This window comes from Dipteris shenzhenensis, chromosome 8, assembly GCF_047967505.1.
Source record: "Dipteris shenzhenensis isolate YYH24624 ecotype China chromosome 8, Dip_SZ_1.0, whole genome shotgun sequence".
Classification (NCBI taxonomy): Eukaryota; Viridiplantae; Streptophyta; class Polypodiopsida; order Gleicheniales; family Dipteridaceae; genus Dipteris; species Dipteris shenzhenensis.
In genome coordinates, this window is record NC_141603.1 from 52,317,730 (window position 1) to 52,337,642 (window position 19,913).

The window sequence follows — 19,913 nt, forward strand, 5'->3', positions numbered from 1 at the left end:
GACTGTTGCTCTGTCAAGATCACGTGGTAGGCATCTGGAGAGGGAGGGTCCGGCTGGGCCTCCGGTTCCGGGCAGGGAGCCCCCATACCGCCAAGACAAATTGCGAGACCTCCGATGAAGAAGAGGCTGCCACCAAAAAAGGGGGGGTAGATGGACGAGGGATGGAGCCTGGGTGTGACGGAGGAGGATAAGGCGAGGCGAAACGAGGCGGGGCGGAGGAAGAGGAGGCGATGGCGGGGGCGGAGGGTGGAAGGCGGAGAGGGGCGGAGGGCGGAGGCGAGAGCAGAGGGTGGAGGTCGAAGGCGAGGGAGAGGGGCGGAGGCGGAGGCGAGGCGGAGGGCGGAGGGGCGAGGGACGAGGGCGAGGGGCGAGGGCGGAGGGGTGGAGGGGCGAGGGGCGAGGGCGGAGGGGTGAGGGACGAGGGGTGAGGCGGAGGGGCGAGGGGCGGAGGGGCGGAGGGACGGGGGGCGAGGGGCGAGGGGCGAGGGGTGAGGGCGAGGGGCGAGGGGTGAGGGCGGAGGGCGAGGGGCAGGGGCGAAGGGCTGAGGGCGGGGTGTGGTGGCGAGGGGTGAGGGTTGAGGGGTGAGGCGAGGGCGTGAAGGCGGGGCGAGGCGAGGGGCGAGGGGTGTGAGGTGAGGGCGAGAGGCGTACGGCGAGGGCGAGGGGCGAGGGCGAGGAGGCGAGGGGGAGGAGGGTAGGGAGGTAGAGCTGCGGAAGGAGGAGGAGGGCTCGCAGGAGCAGTTTTCCAGAGAGTAGGTTGCAAATACTCTTTACAGTTGTTTCGGCTATGTATTGGAGTTCGCTTAGGACCGGCACCGTTTATTTATTTTGAGACGGACTCCTCTCACAGATTGTATCCTACTCAACCCCTAGATCATCAGGAGCTTCTTTGGCAGAGAGTCAAGGTCATTGGTTGCCTGGGTAAGGAATGGGCCACAGATCCTTCCAGGTTGACCATTGCAGAGGATATTATATGGAGACTTTGGATTTTTCAGGGTCAACCTCTTGCGGAGCTTGACTGGGACCCAGGTGAGTGGGCATGGCCTGCTCCGTTGGCAGGCGTTCGTCCTCTTTCTTTCTTCCAGTACTCGACGAGGGCAGGTTACAGGCTTCAGCAGAGAGACTCTCATCACATTCCATCTGCCTCCCAACATTGGCACGCATAGGGACTTATTGTAGAGCTCTTGCTGAGCTACTGGACTCAATTTTGGGGCATTAGTAGAGCCAGGAAAGTCTCCTACTTTCTTTGGCTCACTATACATAGGGGCATACTTGTGGGTACTTGGCTCCAGCAGATGGGTAGACCCTCCTTGTGTATGCGTTGTCAACTTGCAGAGGAATCTAGCAAGCATTGTTTATGGAGTTGCACTAGCTCTAGAGTGGTATGGACATGTATCTTCAGGTTGTTCTCATATGTTACATCTGAGTCCTTTTTGATGACGTGGGGCGCTGCTCTTTGGGGGAAAGGATCTGGAGCCTTTACTCTCTTTGAGTCAAAGCCAGGAGACCTCGGTTTCTTCATGCAGCGTCGCCATGTTTTTTAAAATACTGGGATCTCTGTCACTGGCAATTGATTGAGGCATCCCATGATGTTTGAACACATGTGACATAAAAAGTCGTGCCGTTTGATCTACTGTAATCTTTTACTTTACTGAAATGAAATGGGCTTGTTTGCTGAATCTGCAAATTATAGTCCCTATCCCATCATGTCCACTGGATGTACGAGGCAAATCAAATATGAAATCCATGGCAATACTCTGCCAGGGCCTATCTGGAATAGGCAAAGGATGCAACAACCCCGTTGGCTTTTGCCTATCATATTTCGCCTTCTGGCAAGTGATACATGTCTTGACATAGGCATCCACATCCTTTCTCAACGTAGGCCAATAAAAATAATGTTCCACAGCCTTAACTATAGCCTCAATACCTCTTATGACCAGCGTATGGCGGAGCACAACTTTCTGTGAGAACCTTATGCCTAAGTTGCTTGGTGACACAGAGTCTCCCATGCATCATCATAAAACCATTCTTGAGTGCATAATGGTCATGCTTTTGCCCAGCCACAAGCTGTTCATGTACCCATGAAAAATCAGCATCATTTGCATATTGATCTACCATGTCATCCAATTCATTGTGATATGAAATGGTTATTGCTGAAACTAGAGGCTTTTTAGACACTGCATCTGGATGTGGCCTCCTTGAAAGAGCATCTGCTACCACACGACCGGAACCCACCGTGGGTCAGAGGTGGTGCGGGGTGCCGAAGGGACTCGAGTAGCCCTAGGAGGGGGGGGAGCCCGTGTCTGTGGAGCGGTAGGTCCTGCTCCTGCTCTTTGTCGTAAGCTAGTACGAGCTGGTTGCTTTCTGGGCCTCTTTTTCTTCTTTGGGCAATCTCTGGCGAAGTGCCCCGAGGATCTGCAAATCCTGCACTGGTCCTGCCGACCTGCAACCTCAAATCTCTAGCGGAAGAAAGACCCATCGGGTCACTGTAGCATGATGTGGTCATTTGAAATATTGGGGTCCTAGACAATGACCCTAACCCTGGGTACCCCGTCCATCCTCACCGCCTCAGCAGCCGAAGAGGGCTCGCCAGGGAGAGGGGGGATCTCTGCTACCACACCAAACCTCTCGCCAATAACTGAAAGAAGCCGGTGATAAACTGAGGGAAGACCACGGAACCTGATGAAAACAGAAACTCCCTGCTTGTCCTCTTCAACTGGGTCAAATCCCAGTTGAAAAGAAAACAAAAAAATCCTCATGTAGCCTAGAAGTAGAAACCCGGCCTGTAGCAGGTCTGTCATGACGTCCGGGGAATCTAGGCAAACTTGAAAGAAACCCCGTCCCAACAAACGAACATCCTTGAGGTGGGGGGCGAGGTCCTGAGGAAGCGCCGCCAGCATCCAATCTCTAGCTTGTGACCTGGAGGGGTGTGAGCCATGAATGCGTGCGAAGAGAGTCGTGGAACACTCATGCTCCAAATCCTTTTGCAACTGCTGCAGCTCGTCTTTTGAAAAAGTGACAGTTCTCGCGGCCGGTGTGAGCGGAGACGGATTGACTGAATGGGAACCCATTCGTCAATCGAGGTGTGTTGGCCGATTCAAACACAAAAATTAAAAAACTCCGTCCGCTTTCCTGAAACCCAGGAGACCCCTATAAGAGAATAGGGGTACTCCAGATGAAGGAGTGGGTGAAGGAAGAAGGGAGAGAGAAGAAGAAGCCAAGGAGGAGTCAGCAAGGGGGCAGCAAGGAGGAGGAGGGGAGAGGAGGGGAGGATAGAGGAGAGGAGGAGTGGAGGAGAGGGGGAGGAGAGGAGTAGAGGAGAGGGGAAGGAGGAGAGGAGGAGAGGAGAGGGGAGGAGAGGGGGCCTGGAGCGGGGGGGGGGGAGCAAGGAAGAGCAGGGGGGGAGAGGAGGGGACGGGGGGGGGAACGTGCAGGCAGCAGCACGGGGGGAGCAGCAGCAGGCGGGGGGGGGAGCAGACTGCAGCGCAGGGGGGGGGAGGCTGCAGCAGGTAGGAGGGAGGGGCAGCGCGCAGGGGAGAGGGCAGCGCGGGGGAAGGGGGCAGCACAGGGGAGAGGGCAGCGCAGGTAGGAGGGGGCAGCGAGGAGGGAAGGGAGGGGGGAGCAGGAGGAGCAGCAGGAAGAGCGGGGAGAGGAGCAGCAGGAGGAGCGGGGAGAGGAGCAGCAGCAGGGAGGAGGAGCAGCAGGAGGGAAGGGAGGGGGCAGCAAGGAGGGGAGCAGGAGGAGCAGCAGGAGGAGCGGGGAGAGGAGAGCAGCAGGAGGAGCAGGGAGAGGACGGGAGCAGGAGGAGCGGGGAGCAGCAGCAGTGGTTTTGATGGTCTCTTCAAGAGACTTTCACTGCGGACGTTCAGACTTTTTTTTTTGGGGGGGCACTAAATAGGACCACGGATCATTTAAGGTCCACCTGTGTATTTCTCAATATCCACGAAAGATATCAATATTCCTTTGCACTGAGAAGACTACAAGTCTATAATCTTGATTGAATAGCAGAAACTAGTTCCATAATGTAGACATCATAACTTAGAGCTTCCAGGGCTTGAGATAATATAACTTAAAATAAATACCTATATGAAAATTGAATTCACATCTTCTTAATTAAAGTCTTGGCCTCGCCATAAAACTTTCCAAATCGTACTTGAACTATTAATATTCTCCTATATTCAGAATGGACATGCGACTTTGCCGGTCATAGAAATTAGTTCCATAGCTCTATATTTCTTTGGCATAAGAACTTGAATATCTTTGCTATTACCAATGGTTTTGTCCCATCAAGGAATTCTTCCATATTCCATGGAAGTATAACTTTGACAAATGATTAAACCAAGTGTGTATTACTCTTGTTTCCTTGAAATAAACAAGGATAACAAATATTCAGGTCTTAAAGACAACAAATAACTATTAAATCAAATATACTTAACCATTACTGGGAATCGCTTTTTAATAAGGAATTCCCACATATATTTGATCTTTTGATCATTTTCTAGATCTTTGTGATCCTTGAGTTTCTGGTTCCTCAAAATCAATGTAGATAATACTCTCCAGTGTCAAATCTTGAAGTACTGAAATAACCGTCAACACAAACAGTCCCAAATATGGGTGGTTCAACCGCTTGTTTGCCCCTTCTCAATTGCTGCAAGTCCTAGGACCAATAGCAGCTTGCAAGTCGACTTTGAATAGGGAATTGATATTCTGATTTGCGCTTTCTTTCATGACTAATTGCAATGATTTCATGACACTGCTTGGGCTGCTTCAAATCAAGCGCAAACAGCTCCCAATTTCTAGATTGTGAGTATGGAACTCAAATCACAATAAGCAGCGAAACTTGAATTGATCCAACAGCGTTGAACTTGAGGAAAAGCGCCCAATTCTGAATCACAAATTGAGACAGCAACAAAATACGAACTTGAAACCAATACTGGCTCACTGTAAATCGTTGAATAGCTTGCGGTTTTGGGACAGCATACCGCCAATTTTCTCAGATTGCTTGCAATTTGAAATTCATTTGCTTTCTTGGCAGAAATTACGAACTAAGACGAGCTGATTGGACTGAATAAGTTGTGCCTGAAATTGCGATCAAATTGAGGACTCCTTAATCTAGATTATTTGCCTTGAAGCTGTCTTCTTCAATTTGCTGCAGTTCTCTACTATCTCCTTGGGCTTGGGATCGCTATCACCAAGGAAAGTGACAAAATTGTGCTTTGATACCACTATAACCGGACCAAAAACCCTAAAACGAATCTGTAATCAGCCCGAAAACCCTAAAACGAATCACATGTAGCAGAAACAGAGCCTGGATCCTCAATTCGCAGGCAGATAATCACCAATAAAGATTTTGAATTTCCTAGGTAATAGGGGAAAACAGCATCTGATAGCTTCATCTGACGGGGAGCACCATCAGATTTCTTCTAGGAAACGAAACAAACTGAGAGAGGCAGAGAAAGAACAGAGAACACACACACTAGGGCCTAGAAATAAGGGCTGGATGCCCCTCCCCCCCCCCCCCAAAGATCTTAATTGCAATATAATAAACTTTGTACAACTAGCTCGTAAAAGAGCATTAGGCTGGGTACACCAATTTGCAGCAGAAAATCACCAAGATAGATTTTGTCACAAGACCAATCTAAGTCAATGATCGGAAGTTACCAAACGCCACCATAGGTGGAAAAGATGGAGAGGAATCTCCAAAGAAAAGAAAGGACTCAAGGCAGCAGGATTACCAAAGTACCTTGTCAAGTTCAAAACTATTTGGCACTTGATGCCAGTGGGTGGATGAGGAATTCTTCTCGGAATATCTTTAAGTTTTACAATTGTACCAAGAAGCTTTTCAGTTGCGGACAATTGCTCAGAAGCCGAGGGGATGTCACAAAATCATATTTTTATCCCAAGAAATAAAGAGAAATCTTTATTAGATTGACTTCGGTCAAAGAAAATTGACTTCGATTAACTAGCATTCGTTTTTTTTGCTTTGCATTGGTTACGAGAACTATGGGGATAACTACAAGGGACTAGGAATAGTCCAAGAATCAGAATGCATGCATTTGTCTAACCTTTAATGGGTTAAAGTTGTTTGTTGAATGTGTAGGACCTTGAAGAGTGCAAAAAGGCCCGAATTTTAAGGGGAAAGTGCCAAAATGTAGGTCCCACAAGAGCAAAAGCACCAAGAAAGTGGTGCCCCACTTTAAAAAGGATCCACTAAAGTCAAAAACGAAATTCAGTGCCAAAATTGGGGGAAAAAAGCCCAAAAGCCAACTTAAAGAATAACCTATGATTCAAGGATTCAATGACCCCATTCTTTATTATGCAGTTACCTTCATTATATGTATATCAGCAGTATCATTCAAGCTGCCAGATTTATCCAGCACATCATCGATGGTTCTTCTTGCCTCCAGCCAATCCCTTATGAATGGTGACCAGGATTGAAGACTTAGCAAAGCCAAAATCAAGTTTCCCGACAAATTCATGTTGTCAGAAATTTCACAGAACAGCTGCTCACAATCAGCTACCCAGGCCTGCAAATTCTGTGAAACAAACTTGTTTAATAAAAAAAGAATATAGAAGCTTGATATAAAATATTACACACAATCTCATCAAAAGTAAAGCAAAGCAATACTAGAGTGCTTATGAAAGTTAAGTCCTTGGCCTGCAAATCTGTCAAATTCAAGTATAATTTCAATGGCAGTATATCATCCACAATCTCAAGATGAAGAGCCATGAACTAACCTTCAAACTATTCTTGGCCTGAAACCTGTGGTTTTCTCTATCTGAATGCACAACTGCTGGAGCAAAGGGATTTAACAGTGAACACACAGCTGGAAACTGCATTGCAAAATTTTCCTTGCGAGCTGCAATATTCATAGTTTAAGAACCATTTTAGTTTGGTCAAATACTTTGGTGTGACTTTTGATTGCCAATAAAATATGTCAAATCATTGGTGCGACTTTCATTATCTTTGCTCCTATTCTTCTTCTTTCAGCTGCCTATTATCAAATTGACATAGCATCAAAGTTTCTGTCACAACCCTGACAAGGCTGTCGAAATTGGAAATATACAGCAATATAAAGTCATTAAAGATGAAAGTGATAAAAGAGAGCAAAAATGCAATATCTTACTTCAGATTAGTACAATGAGAACATTTGAGCTTAAACAGGGATTTTTTGCAATCATACCAGATGTCGATAGTATACGAGGAATTGCATTGAGTAATTTCCCTACTTTGCTTTCTGCAGGTTTCTTTTCCTCCTGGCCTCTCTGCCTAAATCTGCATTTCAAAAGCTTCAGCATCTGTTATTGAGTCCCTATACTACAAGTGAGCCAGGCCTTTGACAAAGTTCACATGCATGTTACTCACTCATATTCATGCAGGAGAAACTTAACAACCAGTTCCTCACAGGCTCTGCGTGCCTGTGGCACTAGTTCAGAGACGAGAATCTGGACATGTTTTCCACGCATATCTGTCATGCTTATCTCCAAGAGTTCCACCTGGAAAAATAGGTAGTGTAATGCAAGATTGTTACAAAGCAAAAAGGCTGCATACAAAATTGTCGTTCAATATCTCACATTTAAAACAACAATCGCTTACAATGATTCAAGATGTCAATTGCCTAAATACGTTCTACAACATGCTGGGTGCAAGGCACAAGATAGGTGCACACTTCAAAAATGGGTCAAGGAATGTCCATACTTGCCATGACATGCAGAGACAATTCACGTAGTGTAAACAATATGCTACCAAAAATGCTTTTTTAGTTTATGACAATCCACTATGCAACATAAAACCACACTATGACGCCAAATTCGAGAGCTCAAAATGCACTTTTGACACTTTACGACAATCCCCTCCATAATAAGAATGATATAAAGGATGAACTCATAGCTAGTTCAGTCAGCAATGAAAATCTTGCAGAAGGCACAACAAGGCTCACACGCCATGAAACCGGCCTCTTCAGCACTTATTTACAGCTCACAAAGCATATATCACAACCATTAACCATTGCATGATCACCATTTGGCATTTACCCATTTGTTCACAAACAAAACCACTGAAAAAGGGATGGAGGCTAGAATGCCCCTGCTCAACAGACATAGACAAGTGCACCCGATTGGCCCCAAACACCGTGGCGCCCCTTTCGGTATTTCTTTATATTTCACAGTGATGATTACAAGTTGCATCTGGGAGACCTTCCCTGCAACTGAGCACGCAGCCCCAATTCACTAAGCCTTCGCAAGGCTTTCAAGCATAGAACACCATCACATAAGTGCACTTAACCCATAGGCTCAACCCAAAGGCATTCTCTTTTCCGAGTGCAATTCCATTGGCTGTCCAGATGATCACACTGCACCCCAGCTGCACTCTCTTTGAGTGGTTTCCAGATGGCATTCACAAAGCTTTTCAAAGCTCCAAAATAAAATCAGCAAAGTACCCAACCAAAGAATGACTCATGTAGCACTGCCTGGGCACCTGTGAGCCAAGAAAGAGGCGGCACACGAGGCCAACCAATAGCTTATGGCAAAAAGAAATTGCAGTAGCAAAATCACAACTCACCAAGCCCTGAAAACTCGAACCAAGTCCTCAATCGCCAAGAGGACATAGTAGCCAATGCCCAATTGCATTCTCAGCCAAAGAGGAGTGCAAAGGCATGAAGAAAGAGCATTTACAAGAGCCGACCAGCAAGAATTCCACTGAAAAATGCGAAAAGAAGCACTTCTGTCGCGAAGAAGTGGGAGTTCTTGGGCTCAAAAGAAGCGTGCTTCAGAGAGGAATGCATTGAGAAGGTTTTGGAGAAGTTTCATCGCCGGAAAGTCCTCCAAAACTGAGAAAAACCAGTCAACCAGCGCGTCGGACCACTCGAAATTCAACAGAAAGCTGTAGCTTTGCAAGAGGAGAGGCCCAGGAGGCGGTAGAAGAAAAAAGGTCCAGAAAAAGCCACTTTTGCAAATTCGACCAGCAAAAGAAGTGCTCAGCTCTGCCCGTTCTACCAAACGCACGGAGGGAAAAGCATATCACTACGAAGGGGAGGCAGAGGGGAAGCCATCGGGCCAAACGGAAGTCGAGGAATCCAAACGGGTGAGGAGTTATGAAGAAAAACGGAATTCAGCTGAAGGAGGCTGAAAAACCAGTCCAAAATCTCAACAAAGGGAGAAGATGAGAGAGAAAACCACACATGTGAAGTTTAGAAGGCCCAGGAAGGTCCAGGAATGGCAAAGGAGCATATAGAAGGCACTAGAGCCACCTGGAACTCTAGGGGGGCCACTGAAGGTACATGGCCCTCTAGGGGGCCCATTAAAAATGCCACGTCATCATTTCCCAACAACCACTCTTTTAATTCCTTGGAATGCCTTTGGGCCTAGGGATTAATTACGCTTATGTGCTAGGCACCATGCCGCGTTTAATTACACAACGTTTAATTACACATTATTAAGCCCACGCTTGGACTTTTAAAACCAAAGTTGTCACGGTCTTGTAGTACATTAAAGTACCTAGAATTTCACGCCCCCGTGACATACCCCTCTCTTGAAACAGCAAACCACAGTTTGCTGCCCCAAAACACAGGAGCGAGCATGAAATATAGCATAAAAGAGTATACAAGAAAGCCCCAGCTATAGTATACAGAGATAGTGAAAATATGGCTAGGAGAGGCATGCATCCATCCATATATACTGCTCAAAATCTATGTGATCCTCGGCGATCAATAGTCAAGATGCATCAATATCATGAAGTCTCACAACAGAAATACTGTCAGCTCAGTATCTTGGATGAAACATACAGTGTCATCAAGCGACCTCATGAAATCACGGTGAGCCCGTCTGTACTGAGGGAGTGGAGGTGCTACCCCCCTCTCGAACATCAGGTAATGCTCCAGACGCTCGCTCTGCTGAACTACCTGTAGGAGCCCAGACCGCAGTCGGCTCTAATTGGAAAGCATCAAGGTAAAGCTGCAATATCCCAGGTGAATCTGCCAGTTCACCTTCCTCCATCCATTTCGCATCAAGTGATGGGTAATTTTGAAATTTTACCAAGTAGCGACGGATAACTTTACCCTTGAGCTTTCTATCTCTGTGTGCCAGAATCTGCTCTGGGACCAGAAGTTCATCCTGTTCTTCCACTTCAGGCTGCACCTCATCAGGTACATCCTCGGGAATATCTCCATGATATTGCTTTAATAAGCTCACATGAAAGGCATTATGTATCTTCCAATGCGGAGGCAACTTCAGCCTGTAAGCTACCTCGTTTATCTTTTCAGAAACCTGGAAAGGACCATAGTAACGCATGTTCAGCTTTGTGTACAACCTTTCCTTGCCTTTCTTATTTTTCAGCCTTGCCTTCTGAAAACGCAGCAAAACCCAATCACCTTCTGTGAATACCAATTCCCTGCGGTGCTTATCTGCTACTCTTTTCTGCTTGTCTTGACTTCTTTGCAAGGCATATTTGATCTTCTTGTAAGCCTCTTCAAGGCTTCCACAAAACGATCAGCTTCGAAGATTTTCTCTTTTGTATGCAAAATGGGAGGTATCTTCCTGGCACCTTCCACTATTTCAAAAGGTGCTTTACCTGTGGATGTGTGCACCGTATTATTATAAGCATATTCCAGCAAAAGCACATAATGCTCCCATTTGCTTTTGTGGTCTGAGACATAGCATTTAAACATATCCAAGATGGTAGAGTTTTCCTGCTCCGATTGTCCATCAGGCTGAGGGTGAAAAGATGACGAAAAATTCAGCATAGTGCCCATATTTTCAAACAGTCCTCTCCAAAAGAGGCTGGTCATCCTCGGATCTCTATCACTGATTATGGATTCAGGCATCCCATGATACTTGAAGACATGCTGCAAAAACAATTTGGCCATTTGATCTGCTGTAATTTTCTTTCTTACTGGCACAAAGTGGGCTTGTTTCGCTAAACCTGCAAATTATTGTCCACAATCCATCATGTCCAGTAGGAGTACGTGGAAGATCAAACACAAAATCCATACCTATGCTTTGCCATGGTCTATCCGGAATTGGCAAAGGGTGTAACAACCCAGGTGCCTTCTGCCTGTCAAACTTTACTTTCTGACAAACCATGCATGTTCTCACATTTTCTTCCACATCTTTCCTCAAAGATGGCCAATAAAAGTATTGCTCCACTGCTGTAATTGTTGCTGTAATTCCCCTATGTCCTGCATATGGAGGAGCATGACTTTCCATTATGACTTTCTGTCGCATCTGATTAGTGACACAGAGTCGTCCATGCATCAAAATGAAACCCTCTTTCAACATATAGTGATCATGCCTTTGACCATCAGAAAGCTGATCATAAATAGTTGAAAAATCAGCATCATTAACATACTGATCTTTCATCACATCTAACACATTGTTGTAAGCAATGCTCACTGCTGAAACACTGGGTTTCTTGGAGACTGCTTCAGGCTGTGGTTTCCTGGAAAGTGCATCAGCCACGACATTTTTGTTACCCGGCACATGTACAATTTGAAAATGAAACATGGAGAGGAAGTTAGCCCATCTCATGTGCTTTTCAGATAACTTTCTCTGCGTGAGAAAATATCTAAGTGACTGATGATCTGTCTGCACATAAAAATCAGCTCCAAGAAGGTAATGTTTCCATGTGGTCAAAGCATGTATCACTGCTAACATTTCCTTCTCGTATGTCTGCAAGTACAATTCAGCATCTTTGAGAACTCTACTCTCATATGCAACCACTCTGCCATCCTGCATCAAAGTGCCTCCTATGCTGTTCCCACATGCATCACAAGTTACAGCGAAGGGTTTTGCAAGATGTGGCAAGATAATAACGGGTTCAGAACACAATTTTTGCTTCAGCTCTTCAAAAGCTGCATTTTCCTTTGGTCCCCACCGAAACGGTACAGCTTTCTTTTGTAAAGCATGCAAGGGAGAAGCAATTTCTGCAAAGTACTTTATAAACCTCCGATCGTCATGCAGATTTTTCAAAATTGGCCAACTCCTTATGGCCTCAACTTTTGCAGGATCCATCTTGACTCCATCCTTTGACACTATATGACCGAGAAAATGAATCTCATGCATAAAGAACTCACTTTTCTTGGTGTTTATTAATAGCTTGTGTCTTTTCAACTCTTGAAACACAATAGTGAGGTGTTTCCTGTGCTCCTGCTCATTTTTAGAGAACACAATGATGTCATCGAAGAAAGTGCCCACAAACTTTCTGTGTGCTCTAAAAATTCTGTCCATCATTCTATTGAAAGTGGCAGGTGCATTAGTCAAACCAAAAGGCATCACAAGGAACTCATATAAGCCAAATGAAGTGCGGAAGGCAGTCTTGTAGACATCTTCAGGCCGTATCCTTATCTGATGGTATCCACTTTTAAGGTCAATACGACTGAACATTGAGGAACCTTCCAACCGATCCAATATATCATCAATGCGTGGAATTGGAAAACGGTTCTTAATTGTGACTTTATTCAAAGCCCTATAATCAATACACATTCTCCAACTGCCATCCTTCTTTTGCACAAGCAACACAGGGGAATAGTAAGGAGAATTACTTGGCTGTATTAATTCCTTTTCCAAGAGTTCCTTCACTTGTGACATTATCTCTTCTTGTTGTGCCTTACTGACACGATAGGGAGGTATATTAGGCAGTGAGCTTCCTGGAATTATATCAATTTGATGATCCTCGGGCCTCTTGGGAGGTAATTCTTGAGGAAGTGCATCTGAGAAACAATCCTGAAAATCTGAAATAAAAGCAGCCCTTTCTCTATCTAAAGCAGAAAGAGTAGAGCCTTCCTGAACTGGTTGGCTGTCCTCTTTGACAAAAATCAAGTACGCTGAAATATGACGCTTTATTACATTGGAAATACAAGAAGCTGAAACTACAGGGATGGACTCCCCTTTCAACTTTACATCAAGTACATGATTTTTGCCTCTATGAGTTAAAGAAATCTTCTTGTTTCTCATCTGCACATCAGCCCCCACCCTGTACATCCAAGGCATCCCAAGCAAAGCATCACACTCTGGCAAAGGCATAATGTAGAACTCCTCTGCATCCTGATATCCCTGGATATGCATCCTCAACTTGCCAATGATAGGAGTGACAGGTGTGTTGAGTTCAGGGTTGGCCATATCACACATGCCGGATGGCCCCATTTCCCCAGGCTCGATGCCAAGCCTTCCTGCCATATCAGGAGTTATGAAATTTGCCTTTGCCCCAAAATCAAAGAAAAACAAACAATTCTGATTTCTGATTTTTCCCCATGCTCTGCACATCTCAGTCTTTTTCATTTCCTCTTCATCATGTGCATGTGGCAAACTCCCAATCACATTTGGAAGAAGTCCTGCAGAAGGTTTAGGCTTTTTGCCCTTCCCTCTCCTTTGCATATAAAACATTTGTTTTGCTCCATGAGTGACTTTTTCTCTTCATCAGATAACTTGGTACGGGGCTGTTTATTAGGCTGTCCACGCCTTTGACCAGCTTTGAATTGGGCTTTTCCTCCCTTTTGAAACGGTCGTTTGCCATAATTTTTATTTTCAGATTTGATGTCCTTATCCTGGTGTTTGGCAGCCCGTTTGTTGTCTTCTTTCTTGCTGTCCATAAAGCCCAAATTCTTCTCCTGCATCCATGCATATGCTGTCCTTGCATTCTCAATTAATTGAGTCATAGAACCCACCTTGGTTTTGATGCAATAATCACGTAGCTCACTAGGCAATCCACAACAGTACCTCTCTATTTGATCTTTCAAAGAAACATGCCTGTAAGAGCTCAATGGCAGCAAAACATCCCAAAACCTCTGGGTGTAATCATCAAGATTCTTGCAAAGTTTGTATGACAAGTCATGCCAGTGTGAAAGTACTTCAACTTCAAAAGTTGGAGTAAGCCAAGTAGAAGAGAACACTTGCTTAAATTCCAGCCAAGTAGTAGGTGCATCTCCATGAAGCATAAGGTTGGTGTACCACTTAAGTGCATTGCCTTTCAAAAATGTGGCAACCTTCCTCATCTTGGATGCTTCTGTAAACAAACCCCCAAGAAATGCAGCATCAAACTGTTGAAGGAATGTGAGGGCTTTGTACCTGTCCTGTACTCCATTATATGTATCAAACTTGACATGAGAACCACCATCCTTAAATTCTTTATATACATTTGATATTGGCTGTCCCAAAGATGGCTGTATATTTGCAGCATTCCCTTCACTAGGGAGAGCCATGCTTGGCTGAACATTAGGCATGGGAGCATATGCTGTGGCTTGCATGCCTGGCTGCATTCCCACATTGTCATACATGACTTGTTTTCTATGCCCAATTGGCGGTGAAATCAACATAGCATCAAAGATCGAATCTGCACCAAAATATTTAGGTTGCTGCCTCAAATATGGCTGAGGTGGTTGAGCCACATTTATGGACTGCACATTATTATTTTGAGGAGTAGAAATACCCAAACCAAGGCCTTGTGCTGGCTGCTCATACTGTTGCACTGGCTGTACTTTTTGTACCTCTTTCTCAAGTGCTCTTTTGGGCGATTCCTCTCTCTTGGAAGTCACTTTCTGAGTCATTTTTGATGGCTGTCCCTCATGGGAAACTGATGCATGAGTGTGCGGTCCGCCATGAGAAGCTGATGCATGTGTGTACTCACTCTTTCCCTGCTTGTGCTTTCTTGATTTCTTCTTCTTCTTGGCATTTGTTTGCACAATCTGAGCCAAATTTTGAGCCAGCTGAGTCAAAGCAGTCACTGCACTTGCAAGCTGTGCATTCAACATAGTAGCATCATCTGACTCACTGCATCTGACTCACTGCTAGAACTAGTATCACCGTTGAGCTCAGTTGTAGCTTCATGTGTGGCCTGCTCAAAAGGCATTTGTTGTGCTCCCTGCAGCTGTACACTAGCTGGATCATTAAGGCTTTCCTGCCTTCTCCTTTGAGGAGTTGTGGAGCTCTCTTGCTCATGGGTACTCACCATGTTTATGGTTGTAATATTCAACTGTCAAAAAGTGCAGCAAAGATATCCTTCCACCAAACTACCGAGGCCCACCTCTTGAGACCAATGAAACCGATGAAACCAATGAAACCAATGAAACCGGCCTCTAATCACTCAGAGGGCAGTGGAACTAAACCGGGTTCAAATCACGGCAATGGAACCAATGAAACCGGCCTCTAATCACTCAGAGGGCAGTGGAACTAAACCTTTAATCACTTCAGCACTTATTTACAGCTCACAAAGCATATATCACAACCATTAACCATTGCATGATCACCATTTGGCATTTACCCATTTGTTCACAAACAAAACCACTGAAAAAGGGATGGAGGCTAGAATGCCCCTGCTCAACAGACATAGACAAGTGCACCCGATTGGCCCCAAACACCGTGGCGCCCCTTTCGGTATTTCTTTATATTTCACAGTGAAATGATTACAAGTTACATCTGGGAGACCTTCCCTGCAACTGAGCACGCAGCCCCAATTCACTAAGCCTTCGCAAGGCTTTCAAGCATAGAACACCATCACATAAGTGCACTTAACCCATAGGCTCAACCCAAAGGCATTCTCTTTTCCGAGTGCAATTCCATTGGCTGTCCAGATGATCACACTGCACCCCAGCTGCACTCTCTTTGAGTGGTTTCCAGATGGCATTCACAAAGCTTTTCAAAGCTCCAAAATAAAATCAGCAAAGTACCCAACCAAAGAATGACTCATGTAGCACTGCCTGGGCACCTGTGAGCCAAGAAAGAGGCGGCACACGAGGCCAACCAATAGCTTATGGCAAAAAGAAATTGCAGTAGCAAAATCACAACTCACCAAGCCCTGAAAACTCGAACCAAGTCCTCAATCGCCAAGAGGACATAGTAGCCAATGCCCAATTGCATTCTCAGCCAAAGAGGAGTGCAAAGGCATGAAGAAAGAGCATTTACAAGAGCCGACCAGCAAGAATTCCACTGAAAAATGCAAAAAGAAGCACTTCTGTCGCGAAGAAGTGGGAGTTCTTGGGCTCAAAAGAAGCGTGCTTCAGAGAGGAATGCATTGAGAAGGTTTTGGAGAAGTTTCATCGCCGGAAAGTCCTCCAAAACTGAGAAAAACCAGTCAACCAGCGCGTCGGACTACTCGAAATTCAACAGAAAGCTGTAGCTTTGCAAGAGGAGAGGCCCAGGAGGCGGTAGAAGAAAAAAGGTCCAGAAAAAGCCACTTTTGCAAATTCGACCAGCAAAAGAAGTGCTCAGCTCTGCCCGTTCTACCAAACGCACGGAGGGAAAAGCATATCACTACGAAGGGGAGGCAGAGGGGAAGCCATCGGGCCAAACGGAAGTCGAGGAATCCAAACGGGTGAGGAGTTATGAAGAAAAACGGAATTCAGCTGAAGGAGGCTGAAAAACCAGTCCAAAATCTCAACAAAGGGAGAAGATGAGAGAGAAAACCACACATGTGAAGTTTAGAAGGCCCAGGAAGGTCCAGGAATGGCAAAGGAGCATGTAGAAGGCACTAGAGCCACCTGGAACTCTAGGGGGGCCACTGAAGGTACATGGCCCTCTAGGGGGCCCATTAAAAATGCCACGTCATCATTTCCCAACAACCACTCTTTTAATTCCTTGGAATGCTTTTGGGCCTAGGGATTAATTACGCTTATGTGCTAGGCACCATGCCGCGTTTAATTACACATTATTAAGCCCACGCTTGGACTTTTAAAACCAAAGTTGTCACAGTCTTGTAGTACATTAAAGTACCTAGAATTTCACGCCCCCGTGACACACGCCTTTCATCATAGAAAATCTGCCAGCTCCTTAGTAGCATTGAAGCTCACATAAAACAGACGAAAGGTGATCTCACAAGAGAGCACTTTCCAAATAGTTATGGTGCAAATATTTATACATTTTCTATATGTGTGATGAAGACAATCATCATCAAAGCTATTTGATAAATGTCAACAAGGAACGGTTAACAGCATCTGAATACATCATAAACCGCATGCAAAAGAGTCCATAGTGACTCCAAAATCCCCAAGAAAGTTCCTAAAGACTACATCCTCTTTGTGAGCATCTACAATTGCAATCAAGCAGTCGAAAAGGAAAAAAACAATACAATCCCAATTTGAGATTTCTTGAGCACCTAAGTTGACAAGCTCCAGAGTTCAACAATGACACCGTCCCACATGAGTTTCTGTTAGGCGATAATGTCAACTTCATACTATGACAACTTTTCCCGACGGATGCTCAATGCACATTCATAGGATATGCTTAATGCCTGCAATGGCACTTAGTCCCAACATCATGCTCTATACACTGTTCTATTTTCTTGATGTTCTACAGTCTATAATTACCTTTGTCCAACACTGCTATGACTATGTCAGCAATTATCTCGTTGTTTGATCAAACACAAGGTCTCGATCCTTGCATCAATCTGTAATCCAGAGGGCATCATTAACATCTTTTCCACTCAAGAAATTGAGAAGGAGCAATCATGTGCCAGCTGCCAGCTTACGTACAATCCTATTTTCTAGGCTTTGTCTATACAAACCCCTTGTTTCAACTTCAAGAACTTTTCTCATCCACGATGACATTCAAACCACACATCACAACTTAGAGGGGAAAGAACAGTTCCTGCATCTTGCCATATTCTTTCAAACCACGCATCACAACTTAGAGGGGAAAGAGCAGTTCCTGCATCTTGCCATAGTCTTTCCAAGAGGTCAAGTTCCCAAGTGTTACTCTTGGCAATGGCATCCATTTCCTACGCATTCTCGAAATGCACATGCTTATCTAGTTGGACAAATTACTCAAATTTTGAGGGCCATAATTACCCAACACATGCATCCTTTAATTTGCTTGGTTGCCTCTTCCTGCTGCCCTTACAATTTCTTGCAGTTTTGCATCCACCATCGTCTTCATGTACTATCAGGGTTATTTTTCAAGAGTCTTCACTGCTTCTTTTAGTTGCTGCAATTGTTCCTGCTGTTTCTATCTTTCGACCTGTGAGATAAAGATTTACTGCTCCATATCCTCTTTCTAGTCCTCAGAGGGATCACTTTTCGGTGATAGAGGTGGGGTTGTTTTCTCTTCCTTTTTAACTTCTTCATCTACCCCAATGTCTGCCACACTTTTGAGACAGCACAGTGGCATTCCCTCTCTCTGAATATCACGGCCTTGCTTATCCCTATCCTGCATGATTGAAGATGCTACATACAGTCTTTACCCTTGAAGTTGCATTTTGCATGGTTCGCTATCTTATTCCTCTCATAATTGTTTGGAAGACAAACACGACAGATATAAGGAAAGACTCTCAAATGCAACACTTGGCCTCTCCAAGCTTCTTGGGCTGTCATGTTCTTTATAAAAAATGTGGTAATTTATTCTATTCAAAACAAAATATACGAGAGGGGGGAGAGTAAGAACTCTATCCCTGACCTCTACAATATGACAAAAAGGCCAAGGGGGTGGACTATAGTGACACAACATCCAAAGTGTTGTCAAATGAAAAAAAAGGGAACAGGTCCTCACGAATGACATCAATCTCTCTCCTGCCGCTGCAGAGGACCCAGCACATCTCATTGACTCCTGATTGTGAAATTAAGGTCCACCCAAATAGAAGCCAGTATATCAGCCACATGGGAAAGCTGGCCGCCTAAAATATGTGCACATCTTGAACACCACCACCTCGCAAGCTGAACCAGTCAGTGAAGAAGTCAAGGAATCTTGAACTGGGATATAAATCAAGAACAAATCACTTGGATCCATGATGCTAAGATCTGTAGGATTACGTCTCAGCCGAGGGTACATGAAGAAAGCATTGTCACCAGCCTAAGACTCATATAAAGCAAAGGCACGAGAGTCTCTCCCCCAAATAGCTGCTCCCCATGTCATGATGAAAGACACGGAAGTGATATAAGAGGACAATCTGAAAACACCAGTCCAAACCACCATGACAATGTGGCAACTCCACAAGCAATGCTTGCAGGATTCCTCTGCAAGCTGGCATCTCATACAAAGAGAAGGCCTACCCATCTGTTGTAACGATGAGCCCATTTGAATGCCCTTGTGAATGGTAAGCCAAAGAAAGTATGAAGCTTTCTTATCTCTCTTGATCCCCCAAAAGTGGGTCCACAACCTCACCAAGGGCTGCTCAATAATCCCCTATGCTTGCCAGTGCTAAATGGCCGTGGGTATATGGTGGCTGTCATGTTTTCCACTGGTGAAGTCGGTCACCTGGAGAACATAAGCAGCTGAAGAAAACTTGGGCCTCTTCTTCGTCCAAGCTTCTTGGACTGTCATGTTTTTCACTGCTGTAGTGGAGCACCCGAAGCACACAAGCAGCTGTAAGTACTGCTTCAGCCCAAAACATTGTTTCACATATCTTTCACATAGACCTAGCTGCCTCAACAAGGCAATTTTCTATCTCACTGCCACACCATTCTTCTAAGGAGTGTGGACAGTAGCAAACTATTGCTTGGTGCCCTGTTTGCTGCAAAAATCTTTCGAGCTCATCATCTTTGTACTAACAGCACTTAAACCTCTGAATTTCCACTTCCTTTTACTGCAAGAGCATTGAATTGAAAATCAGAAAGAAGGTGCAGATTTATGTCTTGCAGAAAGAAAGAAAGAAAGAAAGTTTATTAAAGTCTTCAGAAAACCGATGGGTCTATGAGACTGTGAAAATCCTGATACAATAAGCTGTGGTAGTGGAGCTACTAAACGAGCGTCTGTTGATATGTAAGAAGTGATCTCTGTAGAAGCTAAGCTTCACTGGGAGTTCACTCGGTCCCAACCAGGTCCGAAATGTATGTAGCTGTAGTAGATCCTCACAGATAACTTGGTTGACATCGTGTGATAAGAGGGGACAAAACGAAGCATCCATGCTGTACTGGAAGGGAGGTAGTCTATCCATGTGGAGCCCCAATCGCTCAAACCATCTCTCTGTACGTGCATACCAGCACCTCTGGTCTCCT

General features: G+C 45.1%; 1 protein-coding gene across 2 annotated transcripts in view; it reads right to left on the reverse strand.

The window, feature by feature from the left end:
- The window catches only part of RST1 (ARM repeat superfamily protein), a 230,421-nt gene that overhangs the window by 30,472 nt on the left and 180,036 nt on the right, over positions 1 to 19,913 (reverse strand). For both annotated transcript variants that reach the window (XM_087378094.1, XM_087378093.1), the window contains exons 14-17: positions 7,367 to 7,497; positions 7,185 to 7,276; positions 6,739 to 6,860; positions 6,327 to 6,536 (exon numbers count right to left, since the gene is read on the reverse strand). In XM_087378094.1, coding sequence (XP_087234220.1) covers positions 6,327 to 6,536; positions 6,739 to 6,860; positions 7,185 to 7,276; positions 7,367 to 7,497 — 555 coding nt within the window. The remainder of the gene's footprint in view (positions 1 to 6,326; positions 6,537 to 6,738; positions 6,861 to 7,184; positions 7,277 to 7,366; positions 7,498 to 19,913) is intronic.